At 48.2% G+C, this 24,294-nt stretch overlaps 1 protein-coding gene across 5 annotated transcripts in view; it reads left to right on the plus strand.

Annotated features, from left to right (window-relative positions):
* Positions 1-24,294, plus strand: part of SETX (senataxin) — a 631,151-nt gene that overhangs the window by 218,615 nt on the left and 388,242 nt on the right. For all 5 annotated transcript variants that reach the window (XM_086924766.1, XM_086924768.1, XM_086924765.1 and 2 more), the window contains exons 4-6: positions 2,375-2,484; positions 10,771-10,990; positions 12,133-12,252. In XM_086924766.1, coding sequence (XP_086780892.1) covers positions 2,375-2,484; positions 10,771-10,990; positions 12,133-12,252 — 450 coding nt within the window. The remainder of the gene's footprint in view (positions 1-2,374; positions 2,485-10,770; positions 10,991-12,132; positions 12,253-24,294) is intronic.

Here is a 24,294-nt window from a genome sequence, read left to right on the forward strand (position 1 = left end):
GCCTGTTGAAGAATACTAAGCAGCCTTTGAGAAGATGATGTTAGCATGCATGTGTGCAACAAAGAAATGTAGACCGTTCTTGCGAAGGTCACGGTTTATGCTACGCACAGATCACAAACCCTTAATTAAAGCATTGACCACTGAAGTTTCGGCAAAAGCTACTTTCGGTATTGCTAGAATGTCTCTTAGATTATGGACTATACATATGATGGAGAATATCTATGGTACTTAAGAATAGATTTGCTGACCATTTAAGCAAATCCCTGCTGCAGTTACAGGAACACATTTCTAATGAGTGGGATGAATATAAAGTTGCTGTTGTGAAAGGTGAAGTTCAAGCTATTTCAGTGAATGGGTGGTTGTGGGGTCATGACGATGATAATGTGCTTTGTAAGATTAAGAAATTTGTTTTGCAAAAGTGGACCATTCAGAATAAGTTGGATGAAGAGCGTAAGATGTCCTGGGAACTCAAGGATGAGATCTTCATTTCTGCTTTTTATTGAGGGGTTTTAGGATTCTTCCTCTCCGATCCTGGAGACCAAGGATTTTGGAAATTATGCATGAAGTGCATTTAGGCATTGTTAAATGTAAGAAAAGAGCGAAGGCTTCATATTGGTGGCCAGGAGTGGCTTTAGATATGGAAAATGTGTGATATTGTGTGAGTTGTGCAAATATGGATAAATATCCGAAGGTTTTCAGACCTCCCTTAGGAGTTGGAGAGATTCCGGAAGGGCGTTGGGAAGCGTTAGCAGTTGATATTTTGGTTCCCATTTTGGACAGCAAAGGAGTGCCCAAATATGTTACTGTGTTGTTACATTTCAAATTCAGGCCACTTAAAATAGAAATTTATCATAAAGTGGATGCGGTTGCCATGTTTTCTTTATTGAAGAAAAGTGTAATGAAAGGAGGGATTCCAGAAATCTTACTGAGTGACAGTGGCCTGCAGTTTACTGCAGAAAAGTTGAGGAGTTTCCTTTCCAAGAATGGTATCAAAGCCAATAGTACAGTAGTTTATCATCGTGCTGGTAGCAGTTGTTGAGCGCTTCAATAGGGTGATTATGGGGAACATACAAGATGCCATCAACACGGGCAATGATTGGGAGAAGGAATTTTGCAGGTTGGTTTGGACTTGCAGGGTTTCTCCTTCTGTGACAGGCTACAGTCCTTTCAAGTTGTTGAAGGGTCGGGAACCTTTCACAAATTATAACAGTGCTTGGATGTCATGTTAAAAGAAAAGGTCCCCTAAGGTGCATAAGAACAACCTGGAGTTGGCTCAGAAGACATACAATGAGATATTATGACAAATAGAATGGAGTTAAGGATGTGGTCTAGTAAAAATGGGGTTGGATGAGTGCAAAATTGGATAGAAAAGTTGCCAATGGAAGTCCCAAATTTTGTCAACCACTTTTGGTTAGAGAAGAGTGTGCATGTTCAGCTAAGTTGAGTGATGGTAAGATCTATCACGTTGGTAGGTTGTCTAGGTGTAACAAAATCTTGTTTTGGAACTCTCAAGGAGTAAAGGTGAATTGAAATGTAGTAGGCAATGGTTCGAGGTTGTGGGAGAGTGATGCTAAAGTGAGCTCATGGAAACATAAACAATGTACTGATGGTAATAGGGTGGATTCATGCAATGACCCGTTACCATTAGAATGTAGTGCTGCAGAGTGTGCTGGTATGAATTCATCTTCTAATGGAGCTGCAGTTGGGGATGACTCACTTCTTGACAACACTATAAGTACAAACTTGAAAGCAACTATAGGACCTATACTCAATCTGGAAAGCTGGTGTCACTTCCAACAAGGTAAAGGGACTTTGATAGGGTGATTTCACTTCTTGATGGGGTGATTTCACTTTTTGCATGGTCATGATCTTTGTTTGGAGGTGATTGGTTAACAATCTAATATGTTACACTTTTTTCCTATTGTATTTATGTATGCATGTATCTTTATTATATAATTTTGTATATTTTAGTGCATCCTGTTTTGGGGTGGACTCCTTGATATTAAGTAGAATTTAGGAATTTAAAATGTTATTCTTTCTTTCGGGGGGAAGATGTGTGGTATCTGGTTTAGCCAGATGCTATTGTATGTTTCTAGGGTAGCGCAAGGTTTTAGAATATTGGTTGACAGCAGTTGGTTTATTGCTGGCTGTGAGCAGACCGTTACTGCTTATTCTCCTGAATAAACCAGAAGTAAACCTTCACGACTGGTGAATTTACCACAGTCATCCCCCTAACCCCCCCCCATCCTCCCCATAGCTACTTCTGCCCTGCCGCGGCCTGTTTGTTATTTTAACCACCCTTCATGCCACAAAGAGCGCCTGTTTTATGCAAGGGTGTCTACTTTTTAATTTTCCTTCTTTTTCCTCACTTTAGGTGAGCTGTGCGTGGAAGCCTTGTGCAAGATGGAGAGAGTTGGCTATTCATTCCAGGTCTTTGACAAGCACCCTGGTATCTATCTGCTCCTGGTGCACCCCAATGAGCTGGTGAGTATGCTCTCTCGCAACGAGAGCCTATAAAAGTGCTTCTAAAACCACAAGCGCTGCAATGATTTATGCACTTTTCAGGCTAACTTACAGTATGTTTGTGATAAATATGAAATTGCAAATTTGTGTGGTGATGGTGTCTGACTGTGTGTCGTATCTACTTTTTGGTCAGAAAGTGGCACTTTTACTGTGTTTGTCTATATCTGTTTCACCTCTCACTAAGACACACTTACTTTGGGGTCAGTGCTTGTGCCAGTAAAATTCACCTCACTTGCAGTAACTGAATAATTTGTCTCTGCTTACTTGAAGTACACCTTACTGAGGTAAATAATTACTGTACACATGTGAGACTAACTTGCCATGTACATGTTTGAGCCCTGCTGGGGCCAACTGAAGAATGAATTCTTCCAAGGTTCATTAAATCAAAGAATTCCTTAATAAGACACCCTGGTTATGCATTGTTCTATGAATCAGTAAATGTTTGGGGTGGCGAGAGTGGAATTAAAAATGAATAAGAATTAACATGCTGTTATTTGTCTCCACTCACCTTCTGCCCCTGCTCTACACCTGTTATCAGTGCTTATCTATAGTGTTGTAGTGTCCATAGTACTATCAGGTTTCGCCACATCTGTTTGGAGGCTGGAAGAGGGCAGATGCTTTGTCAACTATGCTTGTGTATTATCTATCCAGTAGTTGTTAGTACTCAGTGTTCACACACCTCTTAACCAGAGTCCAGGGGCTCAGTATGACCTCCCAGTAGAACTGTGTGTTGATGGCATGCAATAGCATGTCATGGTTTAGTTACTGCATTTTTCTGAACCTGCCTTCTCTGGTTCTGAAGGCAAGTGTGGCTCAGAATGTATAGCCAACTCAATACCTGTTCCCGTTGGTGTACAAAATCTAGAACTCTCTCGTTCCTCATGTGTTGTTTGCATCTGAGCTTTAGAGGCCCGATTTGGAACGCAGGTAAACCAAAATTTGCAATTCATGCTTCAACATTCTAGGTAACGAGCAGGTTCATGAATGGAGCACACGACTTTGCCAACTTGAAGTGACACCGCTTCTTGTAGAAGCACCCTTCGCAATGCACAGCCATCTGGTGGGTGGCGGAATACGTCATTTTCTACTGAAATGGCAGTCTGTCACCTCTGACAAGTGGGTGCTACAAATCGTTCATGGGGTTATTGTTAGACCTGTCAGGCCAAGGGTGGTCTTTCCCTGTGATTTTTTTGCCCTTGCCTCATTTTTCCCACCCTCTTTTTGTTGGCCCATAGGTCTTCGGGCACCTTTTCATAGCTAATCTGTGTTAGGGTGCAGGTACTCTCTACTTCAAACATGGCTGCCACTAGCCCCTGCTACTGCTGCGTGGTCTTTTAGTGTAGCACCCTAGTTGTCAGGAGCAGGCTGGATCCCCATACAATGTTGCAATACCAGCCACCCAGCCCCTGTCCATAGAGTGGGGAAGCTCCTGGAACCTTCCAGAACAAGGGCGGAGTTAGGTTTTCCCGCCTTAGAGAGTGGTCACCTGACCTAGGCATATATTTGCAAGGGAGGGAACTTTTTCTAGTCAGTTGGGCCATCACTGACCTGGGGAACCCACGCAGGAGTTTTAGGCGGGAGGGCCTAGTTAGGAACCTATGCTACTGGGAGTGACAGGATTTAGGTGCTGCCTCTTAAGCTGGGTGAGGTGTCCTAAGCTAGCCCCCTGATCTGGCCCAGTGGTAGGGAACCCCAGGGTCCATCTGCAGTGACTGAGGAGAAACTCTTCAAGCCTTGAACTCAATCCCAAACCCCCCCCCCCCCGCCCTCTAAGCAACTTCAAGTAACCAACATCTAAGGGCGCAGAACCATCCAAGCGCCAAGAAAACTGCTTTCCTGTGACCAGAGACTCCTGGGGGATCGACCAGGTACTGGACTGTGCTGCCCCGTCGCACTCACTGCCCTCATCTGGGCCCATCTGGGCCCATCTGGCCCTACCTGTCTCCCCCTGACTGAACTGCGCTGCTGTCCTGGCTAAACTGTGTGGAAAGCGCTAGATTCTGCTCCCCCTGTCCAGCACTGTATTTAAGACTGCCTGTCCTGTCAGGAATTATTGAGATTGCCTTCCCTCCTGCCGACATTATCTGCTGACTGACTGGCCAAGCGCGGTGCTCTGTTCCCCTGCCCAGCGCTGTGACAGATCACTGAAATTACCTCCCTCGCCCTGCCTGTGACCAGCGCTGTGAAGCCCCCTAAGCGCTTCTCTGAAACGGCGCAAAGCCGTGCCGCCCTGAAGCGCCGGAGGAGACCTAGTCACCGCGGCGTCTGCGACGCCTCTGAGGCGCTTCCCGCCTGTCCTGTGGCCGCTTGCCTCCGCGCTGGGTCCAGGGCCCTCGTTGACCCCCCTCGGCAGCCCCCGGTGGTAGGAGAGAGCCGCCACATCAAGTTCGCCAGGCCGCACTAGGCCTGAAGCCTGCCTGGGCCCCTGTCCCATGAGCGGGAGCGCTGCCGCGTCATCGGCAGCGCCCCCGCCCAAGTCGCGCAGCTATTGGCTGCCCAGAACCATCCCCTGCTCAGGGCCCGGCACCCGGGGAAGCACCGTCTCACCGCGAAGGGGGCGGAGGACCTGAGGAGCCCCCTCCGCTTTGCACCGCAGGCCGCGCCTGACCATCTGGGAAGCACCAGACCCCCGCATCTGCTCCTGATCCCGGCGTTGGCCGAGTGAGACCCACGGGAGGGTCGGGCCCCTCCCTTCAGCTCCCCGACTCACTGCAAGGGCCGGGAAGGCTGAAGAGCACCAGGTAACCCCCGGGGAGGAGGGCGGTAGGCCCGAGGTCGCCCCTCCCCCGGGGTGAACAAAGACTGGGCCCCATTGGCCCCCTCCTGGTGTGCCTCGAGTGTTCAGGAGGCTTAGGAACAGAGATCTACCCTACTGCATCGTTCATTGTGGAGTGATGTTACCCCGTCAGATAATCCACTTTAGTGACTGGTGGTGTTTAGTGGCCGATTTAGGTGGCCTATAAGCTCATGTCTAATGAAATGTTTTCATGCCTGTCATGAGGGGATGACCTTCTCCTTGTACTGAATTTCTTGCAGGGGTGGGCTTCTACAGTTCCGGAAAGGATCAAACTGTGATATTTATTGATTCATTCTAATGGTATTCTGATGATCTGATTCTGGGTCGCAAAACGCTCAGTATTCACAAGAAGAAATGCTTGTTGCTGTGTTCTTTGAAGTTATCTGTTGTACTGAAAGTATTGGATGAAATGTTTTACCACTTTCTATGAAGTGCAATTTAGAAGGCGTCCATGAGAGGTTTAATGTGGTACGTTACTGCAATACTATGGTCGCTTCTTGTAGGATCCTCGAGGTTTTGAAAGTACCCTCTTTGCCTGCTGAAGAGTATGATGCGACAGGCTGTGTTATTTAATGTTCACTGCTCAGATGAGCTGGTTATTATTTTAATGACAAGTCTTACTGAAACTGCCTAATGCTTAAATGAAATACTAATGATTAGCTAAATGCATTACTTGCTTGATCCAAAGTCTATTTAAAAGAACTTGATTTACAAATACAACTACTGGTGTGGTCTCCATTATTGCGCCCACTGTGTGTCTCATTGGATGAGTGTGTTTAGTAGCTGCTTTACACGCAAGCCCCTGGCTGCCTTCCTGCTCGAGCCATGCTACCCCTCGGAGAGCTGGTGGTCCCAGTTATTACAGTTATGCTCTTCATTTTTTAGAAACCCAGCCGGCAATGCCACAGTCTGTACAATAGCTATCGGAGGACCATCTTCCATTGCTACACCAAGAAGTACAGGCTCCTTTGGCTAAGGGAGCCATTAAGAGGGTTCTGACACCATAAGTAGGGTATGGATGCTACTTTCTGGCTAGATACCTCTGCCCTATTCTATACTTGTGCCTTCTGAAAACCTTCCTAAGAAAAGACAGGTTCAAGATGCTCACCCTTGTCCAGGTCCTGTCTGTCCTGGACTCTGGAAACTAGATGGTAATGTTGGAACTACAGGTTATTTTAATGTTCCTGTCTTGCAGAGCAATAGACCATACCTGTGTTTCAAAGTAGGTCAAGAGCATTTCCAGTTTATCGTGCCCCTTGAGTGTTTACGAAATCTTCAGAGGTTCCAGTCTTCCCCTACCTCAATGACTGGCTGTTGAAGACTGGCTCGCAGGAGTCACCCACCACCAGATTACTGCAAGCCTTCATTTGTTAGGGTTCTCTTTCAAGATGCCGAAGTCACTCTTGACTCTTTCTCAGAAACTTCCTTTCATCGTAGCTATGCTGGATCCGGTACAGTTTTGAGCTTTTGCTCTGGCTTGAACAGTCCAGGACATTCGGGCTATTTTCCAGATGTTCCAGCCTAGGTCCTGGATTCTGGTGAGTCAGACTCTGAGGCTGCTGGTCTGATGACCTCCTGCATCCTGCTGATGACGCATGCCAGATGGCACATGTGGACTCTGCAGTAGGAACTGAAGTCCCAATTAGTGCAGCACCAGGGGAATCTCTCAGATTGTGTCTTAATTTCATGGGAGACTTCATGAGATCTGCAGTGGGGACTACTGAATTGCGATCTGGCCAGTAGCAGACCCCTCTCCCCTCTCCTTCCAGAGTTGGCAATGGTGACCAATGCCTCATTTCTGGAATGGTGTGGCCACCTGGGGGAGGGGAGGTCAGAGGACTCTGGTCTCTGGTGGAAACCTGGATCCACATCAACCATTTGACGTTGAAAGCCTTCTTCAGGAATCCATCCAATGAAAGTCTGGTGCTGGGGTTCACGGTCAACACAACTGCCATGTTGTACTGAAGCAAGCAAGCAGGGTGGGGTGGGATGGGGTCATGGCTCCTATGCCAAGAGAACCTGTGTCTCTGGACATGGCTGGATCATCAGGACATCTTCCTGATCGTACAACACCTGATAGGATCCCTCAATGCTAGGGAAGACTAACTCAGCAGTCGACGCCTTGTGGACAAATTGAGTCTACACCCAGAGTTAGTGCAGGGTCTCTTCCGCAATTGAGAAGAAAGCATTTCCCCAACACCATTCCTGCCCAGAGTCTTAAGAAAGATCAGAGCACTAAGAAAATCAATCTATCTATCAATCATATGTTTGTATAGCACAGCAATTCACCCTTAGAAGACGAGGCACTGGAGATGTTTGCTGCTTCTTGGAGGTTTGGTCATTCAAACATGCAGGTCTTTAGTTCTGTTCTCAGTTGCTGGAGCGACGGTGCAGTCCTGAGTTGCAGGGTGAGGTTGTTCCAGGCGTTGGCAGCCAGGTGCAAGTTAGCTTGGTGAATCTATGGATTGTCTGCGAGGGAGAGGGAAGCTAAGCGAAGGTGTCTGTTAGGTTGGTTGAAGGTCTGGCGTTTGTTGATGTATGCTGGCCCTTCATTGTACAAGCCTTGTATGCATGGGTCAGCATCTTGAACTGGCATCTGTTCTGGATCAGGAGCCAGTGTAGTTTCTTGAGATTGGAGGGTGATGTTGGTCCTTTTGGGGATGTCTAGTATGTGTCTTGCCGCTGAGTTATGTATTGCCTGGATTGTTTTCAGGAGGCGTGAGGTGATTCCTACGTAGGGTGTAGTCTACTCTGCTGGTGATGAGGGCCTGCATGATGGTCCGTCTGGTGTTTACCGGGAGTCACCTGAAAGTCTTGCGTAGCATGTTAAGGCTGTGGAAGCAGGCAGATGAGACTGCGTTGACTCCTGTGGGTGTTGAAGAGTGTGGGACTGAGGGATGATCCTCTGGGAAGGAGGCAGCAGTGATGCTGGTGTTCAGGACTCTTCCTGCGCTCATCGCAGATTGTCTTGCATCCAAGGTTAAAGACATAATTGGACAAGGGTCCATGGGTGCTCCCGAGTGCACAGAGTTCATGATAGAGATCGTGTCTTTCATTGTGAGGGGGTCCCAGTGGGTGAGCATAACTTTGAGGTTTGTGTTTGTGGGTGGGTGCTGGTTGATGCTTTAGGCGACGGAGGCTGTCCTGAATTCCTGGGCATGAGCATCTGTCCTCCGACTAGGCTTGCAGAATTAGGGCCGGTCCTGCATCCCAATCTGTGCATGTTCCATCTTTATGCTTTGAGGTTGAGAGGCAAAAGTTAAGCATTTTTGATGTTCCTTCTGAGGTTGTTGTTGTGACAGCCACACGTCCCACATCGAAATCTGTATACACTTGACATTAGGACAAGTTTGTGGCTTGGTTTCCAGACAAGCATGTTAACCAGCTTAACCGCATGAGTGCTCCAGCTTTTCCCCGCTGTGCGCTGAAAATTAAAAAAAACCCGTGTTACATGACAAAGCCAGCTCGTCATGCGCGCAGCGCAGGTAACGCCCATGACGAGCTGGCTTTGCCATGAGCACTGAAGGGGTTAATGCCAAACTGTCTGGCGTATTATCGTTTGTGTTATCATTGGGCCAGCAAAGCCTTGAGCTGTGCACTGTTAAAAGATATTGGTTGGCTCTACTGATGTTTTTGTAGTTAACAGATCAGCATTCTATATTCAAGTCACATGCAGCACATGTTTCTCGCCTTCTACTTTCATTATGACCCAGTGGGAATTTACTTTGTTTTTGACCTACCTGGTGTGTTTTCCCTGTGATCCCATGCATAGCTGCTCTCTTATGCCATTGACACTTGAAATGGTCGTTTGTTGCCCATTACGTCAGCCTTGAGGGTGAGCGAGCTTCAGGCCCTCTCAATTCACCCCCGTACATTATCTCCTAGCAGGACAACTGGTTCTCTGCACGCTTGCCTCCTTTCTCCCTAGGGAGCAAGGTGGCATGCGTGCCTCCTTTCTCACTTTGGTCAAACAATCACCTTTCTAACATTCTTTGCTCCCTCTCACTCCTCCAAAAGAGGAGGGAAGCCTCCATCATTTGGATCCAAAGAGGGTTCTTAGTTTTAAGGAGCACCAACTGGATGATCAGCTTTTCTTTGGATTCACCACAGCAAACAAAGGAAATGTGGTGCAGAAGAGATCTGTCTCTCAATGGACTGTACTCTGCATTAAAATCTGCTACCCGTTGGCGAAGAAGCAGCCCCTACAAGGCTTGATGGCTTGCTCTACCAGAGCCAACACAGCTACTACTACGTTAGCGTGCGGAGTGCCTGACGTTGACATCTGTAAGACTTGGGCGTTGTTCCAAAGGTTCATGATGCATTACTGTCTGGGCAATCTGGTCCATCGAGAGGGGCATTTTGCTCGCTTGGTCCTGCAGGACGTTCTGGTTTATTTTTATTTAATTAATTTTATTTTTGCATGAACGTGACCCTTCAGTTTATCAGAGTGCTGTACATATAGTGAACAGATCCTACAAACAATCAAGAAGGCCTATGTAGGAAGCGATAACAATACAACAGCCCCTCCTCTGGGTGGAGCGGGTGGGTTATTGCTGTGGTATCTATTCTAAGGTAAGGAATCTGCAGTTTGAAGTCTTTTCTAGAAGACCATGTTACTTGCCTTCAGTAACGCCTTTTCTGGTAGAGTCATTCTAACCTCATATTTCTTACCAACCCTCCCTTCTGCCCCGCTCTGTGAACTGCACTCCTTCCTCTGGAAGGTCTTCCGTAGCTTCAGCATACTGGTCTACTCTTAGGTAGAGTCTCTACCATAAAAGGCGAAGTTGTTTGTGTAAAGACTGTATGGATTGTTTTGCGATGGCAATCATCCTTTTGATGATTGTGAGTTTTTGCACATATGTAAACTTTTGTATAGTGCCTTCCTGGCATAGTTTTCACTCTTTGTATTATGCCATTAAAAAGAAAAATGCAAAATGATATTCTTGTGCCCGAGATGGGATGCATTTCTTGTGGTGAAGCATGTAGAGGAGGTAATGTGCAGGTTTTTGAACTAGGTTCATGTCTCAACCGTCCTCCCTGTATGCCTTTTACAGTTGGCCTTCGAAGCCTCTGCAGGTGGAATTGAAGTCTTGAACAGTTAAAGTTTGTACAAAAGAGCTCTGCTGGTTATGCATTGTTTCATCTTGGGAGAAACACTGTTAATAGATTTGCTTTTCTATAGTTTCCCCAGTAAAAGAACTTCCCTTGGTCACAGAATGCATGTTCTTGCCCTTGGATCTGTTGTCTCACATTGCAAAAGATGTGCCCAGGCAGTGCCAACTCCTGAAATAGAAGCAGAGCTGGAGGTTCAGTTGAGAGAGAATGGCGCAGTCCTTAACTTCTGAAGGCCCATGTGTTTGCCTGGTGTCAGCCATTTTCATGACATCCTTCATTGTGTTGTCTCCATATAACCTGTTTGTCTCTCTTGTTCCTGTTATTTCTCTTGGCAGGTCCGCCGGTGGGCAATCCTCACAGCCAGGACCTTGGGCAAGGTAGACCGCGATGATTACTATGACCTGCAGGAAGCCTTCACCTGTCTCTTCAAGGTCATCGAGCTGGGCTTGTTCGATAGCCCTGATATTTACAGCTTTTACTCTGTTGAGAAAGGGAAACTCATTCTCCTGCCGTCACATCTCTACGATACCAACAACTACAAGAACTACTGGCTGGGTGAGAGGAAGTGTTTTTCTGTGCTTCTTCTTGCTGTTGCTTAGTTGTAGTATGAAAGCTGGTCCTGCACAGTGCACATCCCCTGATAACTGGGGCGTAATCTTTGGAGTACCTGCTTTGGGCTGCCTGTGTTACAGGGAGTCTGTACCCACTGTTCTCTCCTACCATTGAAAGACCCTCCATTCCTAGTTGCTGCATGCAGTGCTTGAACTCTATCGGCTGCCAGTAAGAGTGTGCATCCTTTAAGCATTTCACCCCAGTGTCACAACCTTATGCTAGTTTTAGACCCCCCTCCCCCCATTCCTCAAATCACTGAGTGTACTCCAGACTAATATTCTTCAAAATCATGGCTCACACAGCACAAAGGAGTCACTCAAAAATGCTGTCTTCTATTTGTCCACCTGGCAGTGCTTTTGACAGATTGGAAAATCACTAGGCAGGAAGGAAGGATGCTGATTTCATTCCTTCCGCATGGCCAGGCACATTTCAACTGCCTGTGGCAGATGCACCAATGGGAATTGCAACCCGAGGTAATTTACTAGCTTTTGTTGTGATACCTAAGCTGTGCTGCTTCCTCCGTCTGGCTTTTTTAGTGAAGGTGATATAGGTTTTACGACTGAAGATGTTTTCAAGGCAATAAATTCCACACTGATTATTGGGTGTTCAAGGCCTCTTGTGCTTAAGATTGCAAAATTGGGCTAACATTTATTTTGATATACAATGTGTAAATGTTCTTTCCTTGCCTTCGTGTGTGGCAGAATAGCACCTTCTTCTTGTCCCTCTTCACCAGTCTGTCACCACACTTATTTTCTGTTCCCCGTGGAGTGAACTTTTGAAACCTGAAGGGATTGTCGCGACATAAGTGTATTGACTATACTCATCCCTCATGATTACAAGTCATCCGGGTAAAGCCGCATCTATCCACAAGCCTGGGTTTAATTCATATTTCACTTAGAAAAGTTAGGTTTTACCTCCAGCTGAAACCTATAAAGATTGCACAAGTAGATTATTTTTGTTGATCGTTTAACACATTTATACGCTTACTCTGTAACTTTTAGTTTTCTTTCCCTCTTTTGTTTGAAGTAGAGATGATGATGATGTTGATGTACCCAGTAACTTTTTTTGTTTCGCTTGTTTTATAGGCATCTGCATGCTCCTCTCGGTGCTGGAGGAGCAGACCCTGGATTCACTGCTGCTAGGACCAGACAAGGAGAACGATTTTATGCAGTCCATTCTTCACACCATGGAGAGGGATACCACAGGTGAGGGCACACCTGAACACGGAAGGACTATGCAGTAAAGCATGGACCCTTTGTGAAAGCAGATGCTTTGCTGTAATTGCATTTAGAGATGCAGGGCAAATAACTTTATGGAGATAAAAGGGCAAAGGAAGAGGCAAAATCTGCTTGTGTGGTGAAAGATGGTAAAAAGTGTGTTAGATTTGGGGGTCTCTAGTTGGCACAGGTACGTAATTGTGACAAATAGGGACCCTTGCCTCTAGTCAGGGCAAGGTGGTACACTCCTAAAATAACCCCTGCTCACCCCCTTGGTAGCTTGGCACGAGCAGACAGGCTTATCTCGGAGGCCGTGTGTAAAGCATTTGTGACCACATACAGTAACCCAGTGACAACACTACAAATGGACACCACACAAGGTTTATATTAAAAATAAGAATTATTTATATAGACTTAACACAAGACCACAAACGACAAAAATCTACAATACTATACTTTAAAAATGGTAGTTGTAGCTTAGTTCAGTTCTTAAGATGCGACACTTTGCGTCGATGTACCGTACGATGCGTTGCGATTCCACAACAAGTAATGTTGCAGCGATGGAAATGCGGCAAAGTTTCGGAGCAAAGAAATAAAGACGTGAAGATCTTCCAGATGCGGCACGCTTCTCCAAGGATTTCGAGAAGTCTCGGTTCCATGCGTTGACTGCAGCGGCGACACCCTTGTTCAGCGATGCGACGGCAACAGCCTCGGCTGTGGCACTCTTCTCCGACGTTGCGAGAGGCTTCCGCACAGTGTGACAACTACAGCTGCAACATCCAAGATGCGACGGCAGCAGCTCCGATGGCGGCGCGCTTCTCCGGGGATGCGAGGTGCTTTTCTTGATGCGGTGCAAAATAACAGCTACAGTGCCGACATTCATGATGCGACCGCAGCAACAGCGACACGCTTCTCCTTCGTTGCGAGAGACTTCTCCTGATGCGGTGCAATATGATGGCTACAGCGCCAACATTCAAGATGTGACGGCAGCAATGGCAACACGCTTCTTACTCTTTGAGTCACGCTTCCAGTTTCTTGCCACACACAGTCCCTCAGAAGGCCCAAAAACAGCAGCAGGCTGTTCCAAAGAACTCTGGGGAGCTGGGGTTTGAAGTCTGTTGTGCCTGAGAATTCAGCGGGAGGCAAGCTCTGTTCCAAGCACTTGAAGATCCATCACAAGTTGAAAATAAAGCACACAAAGTTCTTTCTCCTTTCTTTGGCAGTCATGCAACCACTACATCCCAATCTCCCAAGCAGCACTTCAGCTTAAGGATAGCCTCTCCTCACTTTCTTCAGGTTCCTCTCCTCCGCAAAGGTTTCTTCTTGTAATCCAAAAGTGATCTAATTTCTTGGGATCGGGGTCCCAATATTTATACCCCAAAATCCTATTTCCTCTGAGGGCAGAGGGGCCTTTGCCCACTCCAAACCAGTTCTGGAGCACTCAGTTTACATGACTCATTCTTTCCTTTCACAGTGCAGGACAGAAACACCAGACACCCCACAGGAGGTGTAGCCAGCATTGCGGAGGGAAAGCACATCCTTGGAGCACTTTGACAGGATTCCTTCTCTTCTTTCACTGTGCAGGGCAGAGACATGGGCCGCACCCCAGAAGGTGGAGCCAGCATTGTGGAAGGCAGGCACAGCCCTATTCAAGGTTCAGGTGCAACTCCTCCCTCCCATCTAGATGCAGATCTCGCTATTCACCACTGGGCTGACCCATTCTGTCTCTTGGAATCACCAGCAGCATTTGGTTTACAAGCCCTGGGCACTCCTGGTGCACTGTACTAGGGTCTGAACAGTAAACCAAACCAACCAATCATGGAACCACTGATCAATACATTAACTTACAGTAGGGAGCAGTTGCACTGTGGCATTGGACAGCAGTGGCACAGTATCCAAAGTATCCAACACCAGCAAAAACACACGAGGCAACAGCAAAAATGGAAGGGAGACCCACACCAAGGGTGCCAGGTCTAACAATGTGGATGAGTTATTATGATGGGTGTTGGACTTGGCCATTTTCCCCTGAAATTTTTCGCTTTTTGCTACCCCTAATTCAGGATGTCCCCCCTTTATAATGAAATTGTATAGGCCCTGCGATGCTGTAATGGCCTGTGTATTATTGAAATGTAATGTGTATTATTGAGCTGTAATGGCCTGTGTATTAGTAAAACCCATGCTAGATGCAGGTGCTTGACTTCCCCCAAGATGGCTGCCACTGACCCCTGCTACTGCAGCGTGGTCTGATTAGATGCACTCTAGTAGCCAGGAGCTTGCTGGAACCCTTAAACAATGTTGCCATACCAGCCTGCCCATAGCTAGAATGAGGGAAGCTCCTGGAACCTTCCAGAATAGGGCAGTCACAGGGCCTGGAGAGTTCCATAAGGTGACCCCAGGTTGGGAGCCTAGGCTGTCCTGTTGTGCCTTCCAGTAAAGAGGATCCCCTCGTGCCAGAAGAACCTGGAGCATCAGTAACCGGAGCTCCAGTGGTTCAGGGTTCTGACCAGTCTCAAGGTTTAGATCCTGGACTGGGGTTTCAGGTTCAGGAGTTGCCTGAAGCGCTTTGAAGTGACTGTGCCTGAAGCGCTTTCAAGTCACTGTGTCCGTGATGCGCTTTGAAGTAACTGTGCCTAAAGCGCTTTGAAGTAACTGTGCCTAAAGCGCTTTGAAGTAACTGTGCCTGAAGCGCTTTGAAGTAACTTTGCCTGAAGCGCTTTGAAGTCACCGTGTCCGTGACGCGCTGTGAAGTAATTGTGCCTGACGGGCTTTGAAGTAACTGCGCGTAGGAGCATATGCCGCACCAAGCCTGAAGCCTTTACCAGCCCGGACCATGTGATGGGCGCGCATCGCGTCACCGGCCGCGCCCCCGAATTCGCAGCCCAGAGTGGTCCGTGGAACCGTGCCCCAGTCCCTGAGCGAAGACACGGAGAAGAGTCCTGCGGCCTTTAGCCTCCGTTGTGAAGGAGGCCCCGAAGCTAAATACACCCCCCAATTTGCCCCCACAGTGTGTGCCTGCCTCGCGACCGGCGCTGGTGCTCTGCAGTTGTCCTCTTCTCGGCGCCCGGTCGTCTGAGGCCTTTGAGAGCTACGCAAGGGCCGGGAAGGGCCGAAGATCCAGGTAACCCCCAGGGGAGGAGGGCGGAAGGCCGGAGAAGGCCCCGTGTTCGCCCCTCCCCCGGGGAACAGTGAGACTGGGCCCTGTTGGCCCCGAGGAGCCTAACGCTTTTGTAAGGCTCCTGAGTGACAGCTTATGCATGCTTAGGCCTACGAACCCATTGAATTGGCCCTAGTTGCCTGTTCCGCCCTATTCAGGGGAGTTAAACGCATATTTATATGTTCATTTAAAATGCTCATTGAAGCGCATATTTACCTGCTTATTTGAAATGCTTTATTGATTCGCATAATCAAATGCTCTATTGAAATGCTATAGTGCATCATATTTACATGCCTGAAATGAGAGGGAGATTCATTTCACTGTACTGAATTTTCTTGCAGAGGTGGGCTTCCATAGTATTCTGAGGATCTGATTGAAGTCGCAAGCCGACCCGAATTTACAAGAAGAAAGGCTTGTCACAAATAAGTAAAGGTTGTGTTCTTTGGAGTTCCTTGTTGAACTGATAAGTACTTGCCAATATGTTGTATTACCTGTAAGGAAAAGCGTCCATGAGAGGTTCTGATGTGATATTTAAATGCATTACTATATTCGCTTCTTGTATGGTCCTCCAGGTTAATACAGTTACCCCGTTGCCTGTCAGAGAGTTTGATACGACAGGCGGGGACAACTAGTGTTTCACTGCTAGATGAGCTAGTCATGATTGGAATGAAATGTTTACCCATTTATGGGAAATGTAACCTGAATGCGATTCATGAAATGTCTCAATGAAATTCTGAAGAGTTAAAAATGCAACGCTCTATTTGAAAGTATATATAAAAGATCTTGATTCTTTCAAATACAACTACTGGTGTGGTCTCCATTATTGCGCCACTGTGTCTTACATTGGATGTGTGCGTTAAGTAGCTGCTTTACACACAAGCCCCTGGCTGCCTTGCTGCTCGTGCCATGCTACCCCCCTGAGGGCTGGTAACCCCAGGTCTCACAATGGGGATTAGTAACTTTCAGATCAGAGAATGGCTCTGACCATTGTGAACATACAGCAGCAAGAACATTCTGGGTCTTGGACGATATTGGGAGACCCGTTCTCTATCTTCGGTAGGTCAGCATCTTTTGGATGGAAATGTTGCAGAGTGCAAGTCAGTCAGGGTATACTCCCTCGGAATCTAAATGTGCCTAACACGCAAGCCAAATGTTTCATTCTGAATCTTTGGCTTATAGATCCAGTTAACCCTTGTATTTTCTCTCCCTTTTTCATGTTTGTCTTTTGTGTTCAAGAAAGCCCAACCTGGTGTTGAAAATGTCATCTAGCTTATCTTTAAACAAAGCCCAAGCATTGAAGCCATGCCTATCTTCACTTACCACTTGTCCTATCTAGGCCCAAAGGCATATCCTCTGTCTTAAGACCCTCCCACCCTCACAACTGAAAAAAAAGATGCAAAGATCATCAAGAACACAGACTGTGCATAATCCACTCTCCATTCCTCATTCCCTACTAAGCCTCTTCTTGGCACAAACTTCAGCCAGCACTGCCCTACCTTATATCGCGTCCTCAGAAATGTCAGCCTTGAAGTCCCTGATTCGGTGCCTCCACTGTTCAGATGACATACACCACCTCCTGAAAAGGAAGTTGACAACATTTCAGTATATGTTACATTGTAAAATCCCTCTCCCTTTTGCTAATTGCTCCTTCCACTCCCCACTCCCTCCAGCTACTCCACTCTGGAACTCCTGGTGTGCCTATTACACTGACTTGCTTCCCCTGGTACATAGATCCCTGGAATTGGGGGAGGGATACTGGAAGCAACATCTCAACATTTCAGGGGTAGCAGTGTTGCCATTTGTGTGAGTCGAACAGTTTGAAGAAAAAATAAACAGAAGCCATAGTAATGACATCAACACCCTTTGCTCCTCACTCGTTTATTAAAAAAACTTCCGGCCCCTCTGCGTCCAATTGGGGAGACCCAGATTTGCTGGAGCCAGGTTTTAAGCACAAACTCAGGTAATGGAACAAAAAGAACTTACTACTTGGCAGGTCGTTCCTTAACCCACTGCTCCAAGTGACCTTCAATACAGACACCTCTCATGTATTAGAGAGCACATCTGGTTCCACTAAGAGTTCAGGGCAGCGGTGAACACATCAACAAGTGCCACACATCAGTGTGCCGGAACTAACGGCAGAGCAACTAGAGCTTCAAGCTTCTCAATAGCAAATTTGAAACAACTTAGTTTTTATTCGCACAGACAACACAGCAATAAAGCACCGCTTTTAGAAGCGGGGAGGCATACACTCAATACAATCATTGTCAAGTGCGAAACATTTGGCACTGTTCCAGCCACCACCGAGTACATGTGTTAGTGGAACACATCCAAGAAGAAAACCGTGAATTTGATGATTTGTTTTTCTCAGTAGGAACTATCGGCAAACCTAGGAGTGGGACATCAGTAATCACATGCCAAACACTTACTCTCAACTTTGGGGCACACCTTAATGTCGCGCATCGATGTCCTCACCCCTAGTTTCTTGGCAATGTCCTATGTTTCATTTGGTATGGATAAGTTCGAGGCATGTGGGCTGCTAAATTCATATCTTAGCATTAGATCGCCACCTAGTGTTGGGTCCGGATGATCGCACATTGTTGTCCTGGAAGAGTCTTCGAAGTATCCTGAGATGGGTGGCTCCTCCCCTGGACTACAGTGCGCATGGGCATCGGCTCCATCCCCAGATTGTTTTTTTCCGCCATTGGGTTCGGATGCGGTCTCGACGTCTCTCCGTCGGAATCGAAAAAACATCTTTTCTAAAGGCCAAAAGGCTTTGGGTTCTTTACGTCGGTATTGTTTGCGTACGGTCTCGAGTTCTTCCGTCTCTCGGAGCCGGAATCAGCGGAGTTTTTCCAACTCTTTGGACATCGAGGCCTTCTCATCGCGACTCGACACCAAGTTCCCAACATGGAGCGGACTCCGTTTAAGCTGTGTCCGCTCTGTGGGTCCAAATACCCACATATAGACGTGCACCCGGTCTGTAATAAATGCCTTTCGCCAGACCATGACGAAGGAAGTTGCAGGGCCTGTGCGAGTTTCAGGTCGAAGAAGACTCTCACGATTCGGCGCGCGGTGCGCCTGGTGGCCAAGCAGACGGCCCCGGATCCGGAAAACATCTTCGACGACCAAGAAGAGGAGGACCAGAGCCATCATCTTCAAATCTCCCCGCCTGGAACGGAGGTCGAGGCTGATCCGGAATATGACGACGACGGGGTCGTCGATCAAGGCCTTGAATACGTCGACGAGGTAGGGGACGACAATATGGTTTATGGGGCCGCGGAAGATAGCTCAGGGGACGAGCTATGCCCCGAAGTTGACGAACATCAGGAAAGGGTCGCGGGATCGCCTGTCGGCCTTACCCAAGACCCTGTAGCGCAAGCCTCGGCCCCGCCTGCTGGCCCGGCCACGGACATACTTGCTGCGCCGAGGGAATCGAAACCGAAACTGAAAGAAGCGGTCTCGACTACACCTAAAATGGCCGACCCGAAACTGAAAGCGAAAGTTAAGGACTCAATCGTCCCTAAGATGGCGGCCGTTACAGCAAAGTCGAGTAAACCGGCAGCCTCATCGACTCCGTCGACCTCCGGTCCGCGGAAGTCGAAGAAACACGGCGATTCCACAGGGTCGAAATCGGCGCCGGAGGAGAGATCCTCTAAAAAGGGTGGCACGCACAAGACAAGCGCGCCGGCGCCGGCAAAGCCAGCCAAAGCAAGCGACGCAGCCCCGGCTCCAACAGGAACATCGGCGCATCGCTCCAAGGACTCGAGGTCGGCGCCGTCCATCCCTCCAAAAGACCAACGGAACGTCGCATCCGAAGGCAAGGCCGCCTCGTCGGTGCCAAAGACATCGGTTACCGACACATCTCTCGTTGCTCCTTCACTGCAAAGAATTAGGGAGAAGGCTTTTTCATCGTCGGCGCCAACGCCATCGACGCAAAAGGAGGCAGACGTCCCGGTCAAGCCCGCAAGTAAACTCCTCTTCCTTCTACCACCAAAAGTGGCGCCGAAGGCTTTTTCATCGAAATCGACGCCAAAGAAGTCGGAATCTTCTTCGGCAAGGGCATCTTCAGGTCATGTGCACGACCAAGAAGAGGATTCGGAGTGCTTCATAGATGCGGACACGGGGAAGTTAACCCTTTACAAAAGGAAAATCACTTCGCAGCCGGTGGAATCCTATGTCATCCCCCTAAAGAAGAAGACGTACCAACATGACGCCTCAGGCCTCATGGAACCTATCCAGCCTCCTCCAAGAAGGAGCCCGACACCGTCTCCAGACCACTCTGAAAGTGAGGGCTATGCTGAAGATGAACAATATACATTCCCAGTCAATGAACCTGAGGCACAGCCAGATTCATATGAGGTCATTGGGGACCAAGGCACCCAAGATATGGGACAAGACCCACAGACTTTCGGTACACGTGCTTCCCCTACAGAGGATTCTGCAGGTTTTCATGCACTCATTGAGAGGGCAGCTGCTAACCATGATGTGGACATGCATGCTGACCCAGTGGAGGAAGACTTTCTGTTCGACACTTTTTCGGTTTCGGAAAAAACTGTCAAGACACTGCCCATGCTTAAAGGGGTCCTCAAGCATGCGGCGGACATCTTTAAGGAACCTACCAGGGCAAGGGTGGTCAACCCACGTATTGAAAAAAAGTACAGACCAGCGCCTGCGGACCCTGCGTACATTCGAGGACAGTTGCCGCTTGACTCCCTGGTGGTCGCAAACGCAAGAAAAAGGGCCAACTCCCAATCAACGGGTGAAGCTCCTCCCCCGGATAAGGAGTCCAAAGTGCTAGAGGCAGGAGGCAAAAGAGTGGCTGCGCAGGCTGCCAATTTCTGGCGTATTGCAAATACACAGGCACTACTGGCACGTTATGATAGATCACATTACGACACACTAGAGCAGATTGTCGAACACCTGCCTCCACAGTTTCAAGAGGGCACCAAAATGATTATTCGAGAAGGACAACTGATTTCCAACGCGGCCATAAAGTGTGCACTTGATGTCGCGGACACGGCCGCTAGGGCCATTAATACCAGTGTGATGCTCAGAAGACAGGCATGGCTCCGCATATCGGGGTTCAAACCTGACATTCAAACAACCATACTTAATCAACCAGTCAATCCGGAGAGACTGTTTGGTCCAGATGTTGACACCACCCTGGAAAAAATTAAAAAAGATACCGAAACTGCTAAATCTATGGGGGCCCTGCAATCACAGCAGTTTCGTGGCAATAATTTTCGTCGCTCAGGTGCCCGTGGAATCACCAGAGGACAGATGGGTCACCAATCACAGTTCCCTAGAGGTGGAGCACAATCCTCGTACCCCAAACAAAACAAGAGGGGCTACAGGGGAAACAGCAACAAGGGACGCGGCAAAGGAGGCAACAATTCACGCTCCTCTGCCCCAAGCAGCCAGTGACTCGCTGTCACTGCCCCCCGACCACTTAACACCCGTCGGGGGGAGAATACAGCAGTTCCTGCCCGTCTGGATCAACATCACCACAGACAGGTGGGTGCGACAGCTCATCCAGTACGGTTATTGTCTAGAGTTAAAATCCACTCCACCCAACATTCCGCCAAGGCAAAGACCTATGTCCGCAGAGCACTTGCACTTATTGCAGCAGGAAGTGTTGGTGATGCTGCAAAAAGGGGCAATCGAGCTCGTGCCAGTGGGAGAGGAGGGCACAGGGGTTTATTCTCTGTACTTCCTCATTCCAAAGAAGGACGGATCTCTCAGACCAATTCTGGATCTCCGTCCCCTCAATCTGTACATACTGTCAGAGCATTTCCATATGCTTACACTGCAACAAATTCTTCCTATGTTAAACAAAGGAGACTTCTTAGCAACCTTAGATCTCAAGGATGCTTATTTCCACATTCCACTACATCCGTCCCACAGGAAGTACCTCAGGTTCACTATCCAGGGCACGCATTATCAGTTCAAAGTCCTACCCTTCGGAGTCACAACTGCCCCAAGGGTGTTTACCAAGTGTCTGGCGACGGTAGCAGCGCACCTCAGGAGGCAGAACATCCATGTCTACCCCTACCTCGACGACTGGCTCGTTCAAGCCAGGTCGGAACAGCAGTGCGCCGCGGACATGTCAACTACCATTCACCTCCTTCACGACCTAGGTTTCTCGCTAAATTACCCAAAGTCACACCTTCAGCCGGCACATGTCCGACAGTTTCTGGGTGCGACAATCAATACCCTGACGGCCAAGGCGCAACCAAACCAGGTCAGGATAGACGGCATGCAGTCTTTAATCCACAAGTTCAGACCGGGACACTCACTTCCAGCAAGAGTGTTCATGCAGTTAATAGGCATGATGGCCTCCTGCATCTTCATAGTCCCTCACGCACGGTTGCATATGCGCCCGCTCCAGGAGTGTTTAGCAAATCAGTGGACACAGGCTCAGGGACAATTAACAGACCTAGTGTTGGTTACCAGTCGGGCATACAACTCTCTGCATTGGTGGACTCCACACAACCTTTGCAAGGGCCGACTGTTCCAGGAGCCAGTGCCACAGGTTATCCTGACAACGGACGCATCCCTCCAGGGATGGGGAGCTCATCTGCTCACTTACACGGTGCAGGGGCTATGGACGACGCAGCAACAGAAGATGCACATCAACTATCTAGAACTGATGGCGATCTTCATGGCACTCAAGTCCTTCATTGTACATCTGTGCAACAAGGTGGTGTTAGTCCGGACGGACAACATGACCGCGATGTACTACATCCAAAAACAGGGGGGCACCCACTCGCCACAGCTGTCTCATCTGGCTCAGAGCATGTGGAAGTGGGCCATTCAGAGGAACATCTTCCTCATAGCAGAACACCTCCCAGGGAAGGACAATCAGATGGCGGATCTGCTCAGCAGATACAGCCATCAAATGCACGAGTGGGAGATACATCCATCGGTACTCCAGCCGTACTTCCAAAGGTGGGGTCGTCCAGACATAGATCTGTTCGCCACAAGGGAAAACGCAAAATGCCAAAGCTTCGCCGCCAGGTTCCCACACCCCCAATCGCAGGGCAATGCGATATGGATGAACTGGTCAGGCAAATTTGCTTACGCTTTTCCCCCGACACCTCTGATACCACTGGTGGCGAGAAAACTAAGGCAACACTCGATGACACTCATCCTAGTTGCTCCAACGTGGGCGCGCCAGGCCTGGTACACCACGTTCCTCGAACTCTCAGTGGTGCCGCATCAAAGACTGCGCCTCACGCCCAGACTTCTGACGCAGAACCATGGAGAAATTCAGCATCCAGATCCGCAACAGCTCAACCTAGCGATCTGGCTCCTGAAGTCTTAGAGTTTGGATACCTCAACCTACCTCCTGAATGCATGAACATCATCAAGGAGGCGAGGAAGCCCTCAACACGAGCATGCTATGCCGCAAAATGGAAGCGTTTTGTCATTTACTGTGCGGACAATGACATAAACCCGCTAGATGCATCTATCCCTAACATCATTTGCTATCTGTTACACCTTTATAAGTGCAAACTAGCGTTCACTTCTATTCGAATACATCTATCCGCCATCGCAGCTTACCTTCAAAATAGGCAGCATCTCTCGGTCTTCAGGGTGCCTGCCATTAAAGCGTTTCTTGAAGGTCTGAAGCGAGTCATTCCCCCAAGAACACCGCCAGCTCCGGTTTGGAACCTCAATGTGGTCCTCACCAGACTGATGGGACCACCATTTGAGCCACTGCACTCGTGTGAACTGCAATTCCTAACGTGGAAAGTTGCTTTCCTAATTGCTATTACGTCACTAAGGCGTGTTAGTGAGCTGCAAGCACTCACAATACAAGAGCCTTTCATTCAAATTCATCCAAATAGGGTAGTGCTACGTACTAACCCCAAATTCCTTCCAAAGGTGGTGTCACACTTTCATCTCAACCAAACTATCGATCTGCCAGCATTCTTCCAGAACCCACAAACAGTGGCGGAAAGAATGCTCCATAAGTTAGACGTACGGAGGGGGTTGATGTACTACATGGACAGGACACAACACTTTAGGAAGACGAAACAACTCTTTGTTGCCTTCTCACCACAACACAAAGGCAACCCGATCTCCAAAGCTGGAATAGCCAGATGGATTGTTAAGTGCATTCAAATCTGTTATCAAAAGGCCAAGCGCACTTTAACAATACCCCCAAAGGCACACTCCACACGCAAGTTGGGGGCATCCATGGCTTTCCTAGGTAACATTCCTCTAGAGGACATTTGCAGAGCAGCCACGTGGATTACACCACATACCTTTACAAAGCATTACTGTGTTGATGTACATTCCAAACAGCAAGCGGCTGTAGGACAGGCTGTTCTCAAAACACTTTTTCAGGTTTCTGCAGCTGGCACAGGCAACCGCCGCTAAAGGAGGGACTGCTATGTATTCTATGCTAAGATATGAATTTAGCAGCCCACATGCCTCGAACTGAATATGCTACTTACCAGTATGCATCTGTTCTTGGCATGTAGGGCTGCTAACATTCATATCGCCCACCCTCCTCCCCGGTGCCTGTCGCAGCTGCAGATATACTATTGTATTCAATCATTAGCATGGACATCCTTTACACTTTTCACTCCATCCTCTGCCACAATGGCAAAAAACAATCTGGGGATGGAGCCGATGCCCATGCGCACTGTAGTCCAGGGGAGGAGCCACCCATCTCAGGATACTTCGAAGACTCTTCCAGGACAACAATGTGCGATCATCCGGACCCAACACTAGGTGGCGATCTAATGCTAAGATATGAATGTTAGCAGCCCTACATGCCAAGAACAGATGCATACTGGTAAGTAGCATATTCATTACTTACCTTACTGCCCCTACTACCACTGATACCTTATGTTTTGTGAAAAATA

Source organism: Lissotriton vulgaris, chromosome 5 (assembly GCF_964263255.1).
Source record: "Lissotriton vulgaris chromosome 5, aLisVul1.2, whole genome shotgun sequence".
Classification (NCBI taxonomy): Eukaryota; Metazoa; Chordata; class Amphibia; order Caudata; family Salamandridae; genus Lissotriton; species Lissotriton vulgaris.